This window comes from Symsagittifera roscoffensis, chromosome 8 (assembly GCF_963678635.1).
Source record: "Symsagittifera roscoffensis chromosome 8, txSymRosc1.1, whole genome shotgun sequence".
Classification (NCBI taxonomy): domain Eukaryota; kingdom Metazoa; phylum Xenacoelomorpha; order Acoela; family Convolutidae; genus Symsagittifera; species Symsagittifera roscoffensis.
In genome coordinates this window covers 26,109,756-26,127,981 of record NC_087069.1, presented here as the reverse complement: position 1 = coordinate 26,127,981, position 18,226 = coordinate 26,109,756, and the positions used below count along the sequence as shown (strand labels likewise).

Below are 18,226 nucleotides of genomic sequence, written 5' to 3'. Positions count from 1 at the left end.
AGAGTCTCTCAACAGGGTTGTTAATATCCTCGCTGCCGGGCAAGCCCCTTCTAGTCTCTCTCCGTGGCTGTGCAGCGCGAATCTCTTTGCCACCGCTAAACCCAAGGGTGGTGTCCGGTTTATTGCGGTCGGCGAAGTGCTCCGAAGGCTCACTGCTAAATGCCTTGCTAAAGCCGCCAACGCTGAAGCTCGTGATTTTCTTTGTCCTCACCAGCTTGGAGTCGCTACCAGCGGTGGCTCGGAAGCCATCGTCCACGCTACTAAAATGACAGTCAAAAAGTGCTCGGAACATGGTCACCAAGGCGTCTTAACAGTGGATTTTGAGAACGCTTTCAACACGCTAGACCGCACCGAGATCCTCCTTCAAGTTCGCAACCGTCTTCCCGGTCTCTCTGCCTTTGTTGAGTTTACCTACGGTCACCACAGTCATCTGCTGTTCGAGGATGTCATTCTCAACAGCGAGAAAGGAGTTCAACAGGGGGATCCGCTAGGGCCTCTCATTTTTGCGGTCACCCTGCACTCTCTAGTCGAATCTCTCAAGTCGGAAGTCCCCGGTCTCACCCTCAACTGCTGGTACCTTGATGATGGGATTTGTGCCGGCGACGAAGACTCCTTGCTCAAGGCTCTCGAACTCATCACTTCCAACTGCTTGCATCTCGGCCTCAAAGTCAAGCACAGTAAGTGTGATTTGTGGGCCCCTGTGGAGTTCTCCTCCATCCCCGTCTCTATCCCGAGAGCAGCGTCTAATGGCTTCGAGCTTCTTGGCGCCCCCATTGGTGATACTGAATTCTCAGTTAAAGTCCTGGACAAACGCATCTCGAAGGCCACTAAATGTCTTGAAAAGTTATCTCTTCTTGATGACCCCCAGCTCTCACTTGGCATCACTCGCACTTGCCTTGCTGCTCCCAAGCTGACGTACTCTCTTCGGACTCAGCCGCCCTCTCAGCCTGTCGCAGCTTCCCTGCAAGTTTTTGATGAACTCCTCCGCGATGCTCTTTCTGTCATAGTTGGCTCACCTGTTCCTGATCTTGCCTGGTCCCAGTCTTCCCTGCCTATCAAAGATGGCGGACTTGGCGTCCGGCAAGCTCGCGACCAACACATCCCTGCCTTCCTAGGGTCTTCGTGTCAGTCAGCTCATTTGGTCTCGTTTCTAACCGAATGCGACATCACTGATACGCCGGAGTTCCTGCGTGCCTCGAACGACTTCCGTGAACAGTCTGGAAGCGTTAACACTCCCGGTTTTACTCAAGAAGCTTTCCAAGAGAAACTCGATAAGGCCACCTACAACGCTTTCTTCTCGTCTCTTCCCGATTCCCGCGAGCAAGCTCGTCTTCAGTCGCTCTCTCTGCCTTACGCCGGCGCTTGGCTTACCGCAGTCCCCATTAAAGGTCTTGGCCTGCACCTGCTACCTGCTGAGTTCCAAGCTGCTGTCAGATACCGCCTTGGTCTTCCTGTGTTCGCGTCTGGTCGTAGGTGCCCCGCGTGTCCGTCTGGCATTCTGGACGTCCTCGGGGACCACGCTGTCGCTTGTGGGGGGAGTGGTGGCCGGATCTCCCGTCACGACAGACTACGGGACATTATTTTCAATGCTACCTCGGCTGCCTCTTTAGCCCCCATCAAGGAGCAACGGAACCTCATCCCTGGAGAACGGTCCAAACCCGGCGATATTTTTATCCCTACTTGGAGCGCTGGTCGCCCAGCTGCTTTCGACGTCACCGTGACATCCCCGCTGCAGTTATCTCTTCTCTCTCGTGCGGCGGAGACCCCCGGGGCGTCCCTGGAAGTTGCTGAGGACCGCAAATTTTCGAAACACGAGAAAAACTGTGAGGAACAAGGAATCAGTTTTTTCCCGTTAGCAGTCGAAACGCTCGGGGGTTGGTCCGCTTTAGCTATCAAAACCCTCAAGTCAGTTGCTATCCTCGCTGATGCCAGACGTTCTGGTTCACGTGACGCTCGTGTTGCCCCAGTTCGCCTTCTCCAGAGCCTCTCAGTGTGCCTCATGAGAGGAAACGCCACTATGATTGTCAGCCGGGCCATCTAGTCCTGTGCAGTTTATTACGTTTTTTGCATTCCCAATTCTGGTGCTCCTTTGTTCCTTTGCTGTTAGCGCAAATTAGTTTTCTTTTTTTTTGTTCAAGTAAATGTATTCACTATACCATACTATACTATACTATGCATTCTTCGCAATCATTCAATTCACCCTCTGTTCAGTAATATAAACTTGCCATTTTTGTTTGAAGTATGTATTTTTTGCAAATGTCTTATGGCAAAAAAATGCCACCATTGCACGTTATCATAAGTCAAGTGATTTATCATGCTAAAGCCATTTAGTAACTCTGTTTGTTAGATCAACGCCAATTATATATTTTTATATATTTTTTTTCACTCTTCCAATTTTTTTTTTTTTTTTTCAGTCTTCCAATTTATTTCAGTCTTCCAATTATTTATTGTGGAACTTGTGCGACTGATTATTTATTTTGGAACTTATGGGACCGATTATAAATTTTGGAACTTACTCGACTGTTTTTTCATTTTGGAGCCTATGAATACGCACCCGCCTCTAATTTCTCAACGTCATTATTTTTGCCAGTTAGTTGCCTGTCATTCAGTTGCCTTAAATTGTCCACAGTATGCTGAGCGATGCTGTCCTACCGGCGTATCGTTCTTTTGATGCTCTGTTATCCGTGTGGTTAGATGTCGCACGTTTGCCCAACATAGGTGGAACTGGTAACATATCAGTATTTAGACAACCGCGTATTCAGACTGGTCAGTATTTAGACAAATACTGTTTCAACCAATCAGAATCGAGGCAAATAAGAACTTAATAAATAATTATTATATATTTTGGATTATTTAAGTCTTTTCTCGATTCTGATTGGTTCATACAGTATTTGTCTAAATACTGACGAGTATGAATACGCGGCTGTCTAAATACTGGCTGCACTCCGGTGGAACTATATCTACTACATTAGTTTTCATAAACCACGTGAGACTTCAGGTTACAATCAAAAGTTGACTTGAGAGACAGCAGGCAAGTTTTCTGTTAACGCGTTGTGAAAATGACTAACACCGGGCTTGACCCGGTGTTAGTTGAAGTTTTTCTTTCAGTTTCTAACTTAAGCTTTTTCGATAGTGTGGAAAAATATCGGAAAAACATTAAATTTTGTTTTTGCACTTTCGCATTCCCCGACTAGTATAATTTTCAATAAATTGAGGAATATTTCGAAAAAACTGATCTTTTGTAGTCTTTTATAGAAAGTAATGCAATGGCCGATTCGAATTTAAATGTGAATGATAGCGAGCTTTTTGAGTTTGCTGATGAGCATGATGAAGAAGCAGCTACTATATTCGCTCAGCCTCCAAGAACCAAAGACGAGGATGCGGCGACTCAGGTTCAAGAAGTTGGAGCTAGTCCTGCTTTCCACAATTTGGAGGAGCTGTTCTACTCAGGGAAGCTTAGTGGAACTCGAATGGCGACTCTCAAAGCTAAATACTCGCTTTTGTTTGATAGCTTGAAAGATTCCCGAGAACGCGAGAGAAGTAGTCTGCAAACAGCCAAACAGCTCACAAATGACTTGGAAAAGCAGCGTCTGGAATTGGACAAGGCGGAAGATTTTCCGGAAGGTTCTAATACCGAAGTTGCCAAACTTCGTAACGATCTAATGACATACCACAATGAGTTGGATCTGTCTGCAGATCGACAATTCCAGTATGACTTTCAAATCGAGAACCTAAAAGAAGAACGAGATATGCTCACACGTGAGTACAATCGGATTCCAAAAGCGGATGAAATTGACAAGCAGCTGAAAGATACGACTGCAGCTATCGATGAGTTGAAAGCCGAAATCACCCAAAATCGCTCGAAAATCAAACAGCTCCAAGAAGAGTTACTGACCAAAAATAAACAAAATGACGCCGAGAGGAAAGTTCTTGAAACTGAACAGCTGGAACAAGAGGAATTAAAAGAGAAATTGGTTTCAGCTCACCAAAAACCGCAACAGATTGGTAAAGAAATAGACAAAATAATGAAAACAAAAAGAACTGTAGATGAAAAATTAGGCGCGCTTCAAGATACCTATTCCGATCTCACTGCTAATCTGAGTGAAATTATAAAGCAAAACACGATAGTCGAGAAGGAAAAAGAGGATTTAGACGAAGATCTTCGGAAACTGAACCTGAAGAAGGAGGAAGAATATCGCGAGTATCAGTTTCTGTCAAAGGATTTGGATTACTCGAAGGAACGTGAAAATGTTTTGCTAGGCGATCGGGCTACCCTTGAGCTAAGTCTGAAGCATCTAAACATGGAAAAGAAGAATCTACACGAACGACATTCACAGTTGATGCGTGAAAAGGATAAAAATTTGAAGGCCCTCAAAAAATTGGAAGTCCAGCTGAAGATGGCAAAAGAGACGCTTGCGAATCAGTACTCGATATTCGAAAAGACCAAAGTTATGGTCGCAAGTATGCCGAAAGATGACGGATCTCTGACTCAAAAGAAATTCGAACTGGAAAAAGAGGTCGAAGCTACTAAAATGGCATTGGCAGAGCAAAGACAAATGACAGCCGCGGAACAGTACAAAGTTCATCAGGCAATTGAAGAAGAGAAAAATTTGAGGATGGATGAAAACGAATATCGAGTTGAAGTCATCGAGTTGACCCGACTTGCGGCTATTAAGGCCGATGAACGTGAACAGAAAGCGAGAGATTGCATGAAGGCTGAACAAAGGTACACTCGAGCTAAGGAAGAGCTGAAAACTAAAACTATGATTGAAGAAGATCACAAGAAAAAGAAGCGCGAAATGGAAATCAAACTGGCCGACTATGCCAAAGTTTATGACTTGGTTAAGAACGAGCGACAAAAGTGTATAACTACGATTCAAGCTAGCACCCAGAAAGCGGCAGAAATGAGAGAGAAAATTAAGATTCTGGAAAACGAAATCGAGATTCTGAGGTCGACTGTTCAAACCAAAGAAAAGCAACTGGCGAAGGCAAGATTGCAAAGAATCAATGCGATCGTCCAGAGGGATACGTTGCGAAATGAAGTTACGAAATTGAAGCGTCAAAATGCTTATGATAAAGAAGTTGAAAAGCAGCAAAAGCGCGACATTGCTAAGATGAATGTGATGATTGAGCTGGCTGATAAGAATGCGGTGTTTTTGAGGCATAGAATTAAAAACTCGATCCAAAATCGAAACGATAGAGGAGTTCAACTAATCGAACGCAATGAAGAAGTTTGCATATTCTATGAGAAAGTGAACATTCAGAACTCCATTCTGAGAAATGGTCAAGTTGAGTTGCAATCTAAAGAAGATGAGATTAAGTTTTTGACTGTTCAAGTTTCGGAGTTGAAAAGGCAGGTTGAGATTGCAAGGAAGAAGGTTCCGAACAAGCGGGAGTTGGAGAATGAACTGGTAGTTTTGCAGATCCAGTTGTCGCAGTGTGAGGATCGACTGAGGGATTTGGAGGATACTCTCGGAGATCCGTCCAAACCAGGAAGAGTGAGATACTTGGAGGTGAGGCATCAACTCATACTTTGAACTTCGAAATTTGTTTCTAAGAAACTGGAATGTTCAAATCAATTTAGTTTTTTTAATGATGTTATTTTTTCGCCAATCAATGTTGAACTCAAGATATTTCAAAATATACGTTGCTCTACTAATCCTCAACCGCTTTTTTTTTATTGAACATCAAAATTGCCCAGTATAATTGTAGGGCTAGAACCCTGACTGCATGTCAAAAAAATCATTAATATTACAGCCTCCTTTTAATGAGGAACGGAAAAAATTGTAAAATTACATGAATGATATTGTGAATAGGGTGACGATGGGTCCCCAATTGAGCTTAGCAGGAGGATCGAAACTCTGGAGGAACGACTGGCAGACAAAGAAGAGAAGTTGCTGGAACAGGAACTGCTTTTAGAACAGGTGAGTTTTGTAGAAATGTTTTTGCGTTGCTTATGTTACTTATCAATTAATCTCATTTTGTATTACAAGAGACATTTGGCCAGTGCAGTTAAATTGGGTTTCTGCTAAAGTCGACTAGTACTCATTTACAGGGGCGGATCTAGGATTTTCTCAAGGGGGGGGGGGCAGATTTTCAAAAAATTTTCCAAAATTTTGACGACCTTTTTTTAGGTCGACCAAATTGATTTTTCGAGCTCTCCCAAAGCACTGTTTTGCCGTTTTTGGGCCCTTTTTGAAAAATTTAGACAAAAAAAATCGCGTTTTTTTTGGCGCGCGCTCCCCTTCAAAGTTATTTTGTTAGTATATATTGGTGCCAAAGGCGCCTTTGGAAAAATTTTAGGGTCGGTTGGCCAAAAATGGATTTCTGAAAAAGTATCAAAGGGGGACCCTTGGGGTCGGCAGGGGGTTTGCGTCCGACCCCCCGCCCCCTCACCTAAATCCGCCCCTGCTCATTTATGTGCTTGAAATAAATTTTCACAGGTGCCGAAGCAATTTGACAGTAGGCTGTATGATTATGAAGATAGGTTTAAATTTGGGTGTATAAGAATTTTTATTCCCATTGATCAACACTTGGTAACATAAAATATGGTAACAGGATATAAGGCAAAACGATTTTTTATTGAGAGAGATGCTTGGTTTCAATCAATAGACATTATTAGTATGAAGATAGACTTAGATGTGTTTTAATGACCTAATTCTTGTCGGTATGTGACTAGACAATCAGATCGATTAGTTTTGATTCTGCAGGATCCTAAACAATTTGCTTATTGTCCTTCGTTCTTGAAGACAGGATGTTTTTTTTTTGATAGATTTATAAATTGATCGCCCAGACTAATGAATGTTGTTAATGTTTTTCGAGATGGATATGATTGATTTAGTTTTTGTATCCGAAGCGTTGAATATCTGATCCCAAGTTTCAATTCTTTTTTATCCCTCCAGGTGACTAGACTGGCGGAGAGAGTGAGGAACAAGGCGAGTGTGGGCAAAGATGACTCACTGGTGTTGGCGAAGAAGGTGAATGAGTACCAGAATAAGATCAAGGAGCTGACGAGGAAGATGATGGCCACTGTGTCTGAGCTGAGTATGAATCAGGCCAACTGTATGCAGCTACAACAAGTAGTCAAGGTCAGTAGTTGAAAACAGTTGCATAAGTTTGAATCGACAAATTTAATTAAAATCAGCAAATGACGTTAAAAAACAGTAATTTGATTAAAATCAGCAAATTAAGTCAAAAACATAAATTTAATTAAAATCAGCAAATGACGTTAAAACGTAATTTAATTAAAATCAGCAAATGTCGTTAAAAACGTAATTTAGTAAAAATCAGCAAATGACGTCAAAAAACTTGGGTTTTTCAACTCGTTACTAGGGGATTGGTTACTGAGTACAAAATTCAGTTATGCTCAATTATTGACTCAGTTTTTTTTATAGGGGTGGTTATTCTTTACTAGGTTTAGGGTTAGTACTAGTGCTAGTTCTATTCAAAAAATCAAACTAAGGCCTTTATACATTTTTTGGTCTCAACTTTGCCTAATATCATGTCGTAGTGATATAGTTTTTCGCGAATTATTTTAGTGAATTAGTAGCAAAAAGTTAGGATAAACAGATCAATTGAAAAACGCAATTGCCCTAGTTTAGAAAATTTTTGCATGCAAAAGTTACTAATTGAGGCAGAATCCGTTTCTCAAGGTTGTCTGGAACGTCGAAATTAGACTCAAAACTTTTTCAAAATAAAAAGATAGCGTTTTATAAGTAAGTCTGCCAATTCGAACTTTTTGCTTATCTATATAACGAATTTATTCTATAATTAATGCCGAATTGTTGTTGGCAATATCTTTTCGGTTAACGAAACTGAACGAAATTAACTAACCTAAAACTGCTCATTTTGATGGCGGTTTTTTGCTTCTAACTGGTTTTCCCACGTAAAAACCGTGTCCGGAAAACGAATTAAACTAAAATTCTATAGTTTTTGACCGATTAAATTGCTCAAGGGGCATTAACTGTAAATCTGACCTTCAATCTGAAACAAATTCAAAAAATCTCCTGTGAAATTCGACGTATGTTTTTTTTGCTCTTCAGATTGATTACTTTGCAGATTGATGTTGAATGAAAATTGTTTCGAAGTTGTGGGTTTGAAGGTATTCAAAAAATGGACGTCTCCAAAACAGTGTAATTGTTTCGCATGGCTTTTTGACTGTTAAAATGAAAATTTGAAGTTTCGAGTGCAATTCCAAATCCATTTCGCTGCTTCAAGCTTCGAATTTTTTCAGAAATTTATGACGTCTGCGTCTAACGAGTTTCTTAAAAGCTATACCGTGCTGATTTAAATTATCGAAACGATTAAAACTTGAGTTGACTTAAGACGAAAAACGATTTCAAATTGAGTTGACTTGAGACGAAAAACGATGAAGACAAAGCTTGCTTAAAAATTTTGCAAAATGCATATGGTGCAATTTATTTGGAAAAATTTGGGGAAAAATCATAACTACCGGATCAATTGCTGACAAATTTATATCAAAGTTGCCATTTATTTGGCCCAATAAAGTTTAAGACGGGTATTATCTCCAAAAATTCTAACAAAAGGGTTAAAAAGTGTATTCCAAAAAACAGCTATTTGTTAAATTGTAATGACACTTTTGGGCTATTATACAAAAATACATTTGTTTATAAAAACTTTGGAAGATTATATCCGTGTTAAAGTTTGGTTAGCTAAATAAAAGGCTCACTTTGATATAATGTTGTCGTGGCGTAACGTCTGATTGAATAAAAACCCAAAAACCATCGACTTAAAGGTGAATTTTTAAGCCCGAATTTCGCAAAAAAAATTGCAGCATATGCATTTAGCGAAAATTGAAAGCAAATTTTGTCTTCATCCTTTTTCGTGTAAATTCTAAAGGTCAGAAAAGAACTGTAAAGAGAGCTGCAAAAAACACAAATAAGTTAAAAATAGCAAATGTCATATTTCAGATAACTTTTGTATGCGAACACTATTTTTTTCAGACAGAAACTGTGTTTCAATGGAACCAGGGGTGGATTTAGGGGGGGGGGGGGGGCGCACGCCCCCCCCCATCTCAGGGATTCGACCCCTTGCCGACCCAAAGGGTCCCCCTTTTCTAATTTTTAAGAATTTTGGCCGCCGAGCAACCCTAAAGTTTTTCTAAAGGCTCCTTTGGCGCCAATATATACTAACTTTGAGGGGGAGCGCGCGTCAAAAAAACGCAATTATTTAAACAAAATTTTTCAAAAAGTGCCCAAATTTTTCAAAAATTGCCTGCGGCGCAGAAATATTGGCCAAAACAGAGTCTTTTTAGTGCTTTAGGGAGAGCTCGGGAAATCAATTTGGTCCACATAAAAAAAAGGTCGTCAAAATTTTTTGAAAATCCCCCCTCGAGAAAATCCTAGATCCACTCCTGAATGGAACCTAGATTTTCTAAATTGCCTGTAAAAATTACATATTTGCTTTTTGAATTAATTCTATATGTTCCAATTTTTTGCAATTTATTATACCTTCGATTTTTTTGTAATCAGAATTTTTTTCCATCTACTACTGAATTGTTCGTTCAGTAATGCATGATAACTCTTTTTATTAATTCTGATTATCTGAGCTCAAAGTAAGTCAGTAGTAGGTGGAAAAAAATTTATATGTGTACAAAAAGTTCAACGGTAGCAGTACAAATACTAGGTAGCTCATTTGGCTCAAATTTCTACATTAGTTATTGAGAGAAAATGGGTGTCGATGTGGTGTTGAGCTGTAAGGAGCTTCGTCGCTCACTTGTCCCTTAAACGATGGGGGAGTGCGTTTTTTGAAAGTTTCCATAAATGATAATTTTAATTGCGAAATAAATGAAATCGCGATTTTTTCCAGGTTCTTCGCCTCATGTTATGTCGACTATCTCTCCATGCTAAGATTTTGACATATCGTAAGTGGCGCGAAGCTCCGTAGGCTGTGTCATTTTTTTTCAGTTGAAAAGATACAATCCAATTTCCTAAATGATAATCTTTTGACCCTGACTTTCTGTTCATTATTTGTAACCTTGATTTCCTTTCAAAGTTGTACTCAAACGCAAAAAGGCAAAAAAAGTTTTAGTAACTTGAAACGTGTTCTCCTGCGCTTCATCAGAATTGAACTGGATATTTAGGAGAAAGAATCCACTTTGGAACAAGCATACGTGCGGCTAGAAAGAGGGGAAGCCCCGACTGAAGAAGCGAAACTAGAGTGGGAAAAGATGCGACGAGACAACGTGAACCGACTGGCGTCGAGAGATGAACAAATGGCACGTGACATGGAAGAGGAGTATTACAAGTTGCCGAACGGAACCCAAACGGCGGCCGAACCCAGGCCGAATGCGTACATTCCAGACGACAACGCAGATTTGCCAATTCCACGGCCATATGGAGCATATCCGCCATTTAAACCGATGGAACAAGGGTCGAATATGAGACATATCAGAAAACCGATTCCGAAGCCGATCGAAATTTAGAACTATCGAAAAACTGCTGTATTAAAATTAAGAATGGGATTTGATCCGTTGTAAATAACTTTCAAGAATAGTGTGAAACAATAGTTGGGCCATACGAAAAAAAATACGATATCTGAATGATTCGAACTGGAAATCTATGTAGTTTAGTAGGTCACATTTAAAAGGTCTAAACGAACTATCGATCAAACTATATCTTAACGTTTTTCTATCTGTAAAATGTAAATATATGAAAAATATTTCTGTTAAATATGTACAATTACCAATGAATAAATGAAATGATATTGTAAATATTCAAGTTTAGAGTTTCAGAGCTCACTCGGGGTTTTTCTGAAGGCTGAGTTTTTAGTGGAAACTATCTAGAAAACATTGACCACAAAGCTACGGTCTTCTTCATAGCAGTCATGGTTGACTTTCGTAGTCATTTTAAGAGAATTTTTTGTAATCTGATTATGGTCCAAGGAAATCGCTTTCCACTGAGTTTTAAAATTAGATAACTTTTCACTCAAAAATGTGTATTTTTCACGCAAATTATACAAAGATTATCTTTTCTTGAGCTGGGTTTATTTTGAAAAGTTAGTTAACTAAGTCAATGAATTTTCTTTTCGTGTAGTTTTTTCTAGTTTGAAGGTCTGAGTTTTGTATGCTGAAGCTCGCCTTGAGTGTTATTTTAACAGAGGAGCTCATACTTTGCGCTGGTATAAAAAGTTGCACGAAAACTGGATGGAATGTTTCACTTTTCTCGTTCATTTTCTTTTAGAAACCAGAATATTTCCAAGAATTTTAACAAAAAATATCTTATTCAATCCTTATTGAATATTTTAAGAATCAATGAATGTAATTGAAACTGTAAAATTTGTTTTGATTTTTTTTTCGTTTTGGTTTCAAACTCAAATTTCTTTTTCAGGGACTGTGCTTTCTTTTTTAAAAGGAAGGCACACTCCACTATCAAAAAACCAAAAGTGTATAGGTCACGAAAAACGTAATCGCCTTCAAGTTTCGAAAGTGGAATTTATTTTTCAGATCTCCCCGCGAAATAAAATATTTAATTATTCATCCAGTTTTCTTAAATTGTGTAAACTTAATCAAATAAGTGCCAATTAAAATTGTTTTAGAAATTCAGTTCTTCAAGTCCACATGTTTTTTATTCGAAAGTTAGGATGTTTTCAAAAAGGAAGTCAGTATTTTTTTGAAAGGCGCTGTGAGTTTGCCACAGCCCTTGCACGGTAACTGACAGCAGGGCCCCATGGTGATATATGTAGCTGGATTGCTTTTTGTTATACTTGGCACAGTATTTATAATTTATTTCGAAAGCCAAAATTTTCGGCAAAAGAAGTGTAAATTTTGAGTTTTTCAATATCATTTTATCTGGAAGACTAATGTATTTTAAAAAAAAACTATCTTAGCAGCATGTACAATTATGAGAATGAAATGACTACATTATGCAATATAGTTCTAAAATTTAATACTTGCGTTATACTTAAAATTACCACTTATTGTAAGATATCACTGGCCTCCTTTTGTTGAGGTAGTTGTTGCGCATCCATTTCGCCGAAGACGATAGAGAAGAAAATGCCCTTCTGAAGCAAATGACTATGAACACTTATAGTTAAGAAGCTTTTTGAAGGTTTTAAATAACCTTGACTACTTATAGAATTCTTGCTGACTTTTTTGCCGTTTTTTAGAGAAAAAAAATTGAAATTACTTGCCCAAACTTGATTTTGCGTGATTCGATTTACAATTTTTTTTCTCCAGTTGTGATAGTGGATGATTTGCACAAAATGTAATTGAATTCAAAAGTGAACCCTGTTTCGCCAGCAGGAAAAAGTACCTTAAAGGTTCATTTTTCGAAAATTGTGCTAGTTTTATCAACAAAATGAACAATAAATGGAAATTCAAAAACCATTCTTCATTGATTCAAGTGTTTTCAAGGCTATTAATTTTTTCCGTATCATATCGTAGAAAACTTTCGGTTGTTTTTAACGTTTTCAATAACCTAGCTCAGTCACCTTGAGGCAAGTTTGCTTTTTCCTGGAAAAAAGATTAATTTTTAAATTTTTCGAGGTTTGACTTTTGACTTCTTTTCAACTGCAACTTGGGTTTTCCATTCACAAAAGCGGATTTGTTGTAAATGTTGTTTAACTTCGAATGTGATTGTTAGATTTTAGATTTTAAAAAAAAGTTGATTAGAAATATCTTTCCAATGAGTTTTAAAATTAGCATTCATTTCGCCAAAACCGTTACGGAAGCAAATGACCTTCAGACGCAAATGACCTTGAAGCTAAAAATATAGTTAGGCAGCTATATAATTTAAATGAACTATCTTACTCATAGAGGTGATTATCTTCACTGATTTTTTTACGGTTTATTAGAAACAGTTACAATTACATGCCCAAACATGATTTTGCGTGGTGGTTTGATTTACGATTTTTTTTCCTCCGATTATGAAAATGCATATGATGGCAACAAAACGTGAATGACTTTTAGGTTTGAAATTGGAAATTATTTCGCCAGCAGAAAAAAAGTATCTTGTTAGTCCCATTTTTTCGCAATTTGTGCTAGTTTTATAGACAAGAAAGAACCATAAATGGAAATTCAAAAATCTTTCTTCTTTAATTTGAGTGTTTTTAATGCTAATAACTTGTTACCTCCTAAATCGTTGAAAATTCTTGGTCGTTCTTTAAGTTTTGAATGACTTAGTTCAGTCACTTATTGAGGTCGTTTTGCTTTTTTTCGGAAAAAGATTAAATTTTTAATTTTTCGAGGTTCAAATTTTGACTTCTGTTCTGAGTACATTTAGATGCACTTGCTACGAGGACGTCTAGCTGAGTTCTTTGTTCACAAGAACGGATTTGATGTTAAAATCGTTTAACTTCGAATGTAGTTGCTAGATTTTAGACTTAAAAAAATGATTGAAAAAAATTGCTTGTCATGATTTATTCTGGAAAATCATAGGAATTTGATTTCCAACAAAAAACAAAAAAGCAGTAAGCAATCGACACTCATTTGTCTATTGGATTTTTCTTGGATTTTCATTTAAAGCTTCTGTGTAGAAATTTATCAGTAAATGGTTTTTGACAGCATACTTTGTTGAGAGCAACATTTTTTCAACCTTCTAATACATAAAAAAATGAAAAAAAAATCTCCACGATATGAAAGTAGTGGTATTTCTCTATTACTAATTTTTAAATAGCATGTTTTTGCAATTTTAGCAGAAAAATTGATTTAAATCGATTTGAAATGGATTTTTAATACTAAAATTTATCTGTTTGTGGTTTTTTTAATGGATTCAATTGGATTTTAGAAAGATTTGAATGGCTTCAAGTAAGATTTGAATGGCTTCAAGTAAGATTTGGATGGAACTTAGTGAGTCAGATAATCCATCCAAATCGATTTAAATAGATTTTTTAGACTTTTAAAATGATCAAACATTTGAAAAAAGATCGATTTAAATCTATTTAAAACCCATTTCACTTCCCAAATTTCGTTTATTAATTTGGATTGATTTTAAATCAATCCAAAACCATTTTTGTCACTGCGGGTAACTTGAACTCAATTTCGGAGGTTTTCAATTCCCATGAAATACAACCGTTAGATGAGTGGGTACCTGACTAAACTTTACTTGAACTTGAAAGCAGCTAACGATATTTTTGTGTTTTTACTTCAACTGGCTACGTGAATAAAAATTCAAGGAAATTGATCCAGTGACGAGACATAGAAATTTCATTTGTCAGTTTTCAGCCAAAAAACAACATATTTTAATAGATGTTATTGTCGTTTTCCATGTAGTTTTTACGGTACTCATGGCTGAACTTTTGAAATAGATTACTGTATTTAACGCAATGTAATAAAAGCAAAAAACTAAAACTCGCGATTTTCAAAGCGTAGTTTGGCTATCAAAAGGAAGCTTATCAGGGAGGTGATCTGAGTATCGAAGGCCCACCGGATATTGAGTACAAGAGCAAACAACTATATAATTATGGGTTCGCGTAAATTTATTTCAGAAAAAAAAGAAGGAAAAAATAACAAGCTCTAAAAATTATCGCCTAATTTGCCAATTTACAAAAAATTTTGGTGAATATTCACTCAAAAATTGACTTAAATTTAATTTATATGAGGGCTCAGCGAAGAAGTTGATCTCTCCAATGTAAAATTTTTTATCCGAAGATTCAACCTCCTCTCCGACAGACTTGTTCTGAATGGCCTATCAAAAAATTGTTTCTCTGTTTTTGGCTCGGTTATCTTACATTAAATACTGCCATTATTTGTCAAAATTTCAGCCATAAGTCTCAAACCGTTCTAGAGAAATGGAACCAGTTCAAAACAATATTTAATATATCCAATTATATTCTTGATAATTATCACTGTAAATAACTTAGAACTGACCAATCATGATCCATGACTAAAATTTACAATAATTTGTAAGACTGAAACTATTTATAGTTTCAGCCAGAGAAGAATAAATTCAACTTAGCAAACAGTAGCTCTTCCTCTCCTCTAGCCTTGCAAGAATACGAGTATATACTATATCAATTGAGACTAGGAAATATAAGAGTAAGATTGGGATTGGTTTAGACTAATAAGTTGCACGAATCTATCCGGTCGAAAATCAGATAGCGTGACGAACAGACGATGTGCCTCATCCAAAAATACTCTGAGAAAGCCACCCCGGACTCAAACTCAAAACTCACGAAATAATTAAAAAACGAAACTTTTATCGAACCTACTTAACAGTTTCTCTCCTTTCAATCAAGGGAGGAGATTGTTAAATAGATTAAGTTAGCCAATTTTTTGACCAATCGAATGCAGCAAAATTTGAATTCTCAATACAAGCTCTAACTGCTCATTGACTGTATTTATTCAGAGGGGCGGATATTCTTTAGTAGATAACATAGGGGTAAGATTGTTAACAAGATTCCTTTTATCACGTGATCTCTGTATTCCGTGACTGTACTTCGGGTTACTGGCATAGAAATTTAATTCTGAACACGATAATGAATTTTTTTTTCAGCTAAAACACTTCACAACAATTTCATAGAAAGCAATGCGTATGGACATAATTCAAAAACAAGACTGCTCGTATATCAGGGCAAAGCCCTGAATATTCCGACTGTCCCTTAATTCATATCGAATAGTTTTTGGGAAAAAAAAAATTGAAAACTTATAAATTTTGGTCAATATCAAAGTGTGAAATTTTGATTCGTACCAAAATAATACGACCAATTATCTAGCCTGAATTCATTTTGGAACGATTTTGTTGTGCGGGTTAGTTCGCCGTGCATAAATAATTCGCATTACGCTCTCAGCAATATGAATAACTTCTTCAAAGCGCGGATAATTTATTCCAGAACCTGGCCCATTTGGCATTTTCAAACCTCCAGAACTTTCGAATGGCGAAAATTGACTAAATAAAAAAACACACCAAGCATAAAAAGTCCGTTTTCTTAAAAAATCGGAACAATATGTTTCGTTTGAATCGAACTTGAACTAATTTTCAAGTATAGCAGTAATGAGTAGTGATTTCAGCAAATGCTCAAGCGTTCTTGAAAAAGCTGTTTTTTTTTCCCTAACTTAATTGAGTTTTATTCTTCAATGGGAATCGAGCATCAAGGATATTTTTAAAAATAGCGATTCTAAAAATATGAATCCATTTTTTTCACTGGTACGTAAATTTTCGAAGAGGTTTTTTTTTCTGTTTGATGATAAGTAGCGTTGGTGAGAAATACATTAAGAAGAGCGAATTACTTTTAGAAACACTTGACATTTCTAAGTTTCCATAAGTTTATAGAATAGGATAGGAATGAAATAAACGATTTCATTGTGGCGTGTGAATTTTGAAAATTGGTAATAGGATCTGAAAAAAACTTCCTAAAAGCCGATTGTAACGAATCTCAACCCTGAATAACATGGATCAGTTAACGTGTACCGGTTTTGATTCAATTCCTTTCAATCTATGAAATTTGGTTAGAGCTGCGTATAATATATAAACCAATTCTATATTTAATTCTGATTATCTGAGAAGTGTCTTTTATCAAAATTCAAATTTATGGAAAAAAAAACAATTGAAATTTATCTCCCTGAAAGTGGGAACTGAAGAAAGTCGATTTTTTTAGAAACACTTAACTAATAACTGCTAAGGAGGTCAATTTAAGATCCTCCCCCAAAGGGTTTTGAAAGAATTTTAAATTAGTGCTCAGGTGAAACTTTCAGCCAATCAAAGCTGAGGTTTTGCTAGCGGCGCTGAAAAAATGTAATCCAAATTAAACGCTGAGTTGGAAGGATGTTGTCGGAAGATGTTATCGCCCGAGTGGTACCGCCAAACAAGAATGTTTGGAAAATCGCGCAATGTTTTACTACGCAATTGCAGGAAGAAAACAGGGCTAGCCGTTTACTGTGCAAGTAGCACAGAATGTTCCGACCATTTAAAAAACACGATACGTTTTTTTTCCAAGTCAGTAGCGTTTTTTTGTCGTGGTGTGATAAAAAGATATGGACAAAAAACTAGTGATTAGGCAGGCATATTCGACAGTCATAGTAAACTAAGCAAACTGAAAAACGCTTTTTGTAGAAAAATGACAAGAAAGAAATCAAAAAAAATTTTAAATTGTTAAAAGTTTTTTTGCTGTTTTTTGAAATTTTGAAGTTTTTGATTTCAAAAAGGCGCTTAAGTTATTCGTGTAAAACTAAATTGTTACGTTTTAAATTCAGCCATTAAAATGAGCTATTGCAAGCCCGCTCGCTTGCTTTGTTTTCTCGATTTATGACAAAAAACCAAAAAAATTCAAACAAGTTTTGATTGACACTGCGAAAACATTTTCGAAACTTTCAAACGCCGTTCGCATCTCGACTGTAAGGGCTTTAATATGATATTTTTCTCAACTCTCTTCAATGATTATTTGTGGTTCCTGATTTTCCGTGGAACACAAAAAAAAGAAAAAACTAAAACACACTCAAATACAACGTTTCTTCCCATTTTGCAAATGATCGGAACGAAAACAGATAACCGAAATTTATTAAGGCCATTATTTACCAGGTGAATATTTCTTCAAAAATAGCTACAAAAAGCAAAAAAAAATGTCATTTCACATTTCGCGAAAGCGGCCATAGTAAAAAAATTTAGCAAGTTTACATCTAAAATATAAATAATTTCTCTTTAATATAAAAAATGGCTGTAAAAATGAAAAAAAAAGATCTTTGAAAAAAAGTGAAAAAATTGTTTTTGGGTTCTAATTGTCAAACTTTTTATGAGAATCATGAAAGAAACTTGCCTGCGAACACCTTTATCTCGTAAGAATTTTATCTGGAAATAAATTCAGATCTATGAATCTTACAGAAAATACAATTGAGATCTGAAAATCTTATCAAACATTGGTTTTTTAAGATGAAATTTAAAATATATATAATATGATACAAGGAGTCCTAAGCGAGGCCCACAATTGGCCAATGCTTGCAAACCTGGATGAAGTAGCTTCGAACAAAGACCTCTAGCTGCACATAAGAGGAAAAAACGGTAGCTAGACGAAGGTTCAAGGTTGTTTATACCTGACAAATGACAGACTGAATTTTTTAACCTGCAAGCTAGCTACCTTGCAAGTGTAAAGAGCTAAAGAAACTAAACACTAGAAAACGCTAAATTTATTGGGTACAATTTGTGGGTACGTTTTCCAAATTGGGGAGGAGCTCGCGACTTTGCTTCGCTTTGTTCTCTTTCAAAACCTAGTTCCACAATAACGCGTTTGCTGGTCTGAAATCTGATAAAAAATCGAAACAGTAATTTTACCTGTT

The 18,226-nt window shown here is 36.9% G+C and overlaps 2 protein-coding genes across 2 annotated transcripts; both read left to right on the top strand.

Annotated features, from left to right (window-relative positions):
- Nucleotides 1–265: 265 nt before the first annotated feature.
- LOC134853521 (uncharacterized) lies at nt 266–2,041 on the top strand. Its single transcript, XM_063869520.1, has one exon. It carries the CDS (start codon nt 266–268, stop codon nt 2,039–2,041), a length of 1,776 nt encoding a protein of 591 aa, XP_063725590.1.
- A 1,207-nt stretch (nt 2,042–3,248) lies between these two features.
- LOC134853008 (coiled-coil domain-containing protein 146-like) lies at nt 3,249–10,871 on the top strand. Its single transcript, XM_063868921.1, has 4 exons — nt 3,249–5,513; nt 5,817–5,924; nt 6,903–7,088; nt 10,103–10,871. Exons 1-4 carry the CDS (start codon nt 3,267–3,269, stop codon nt 10,442–10,444), a joined length of 2,883 nt encoding a protein of 960 aa, XP_063724991.1. The 5' UTR covers nt 3,249–3,266; the 3' UTR covers nt 10,445–10,871.
- Nucleotides 10,872–18,226: the final 7,355 nt, after the last annotated feature.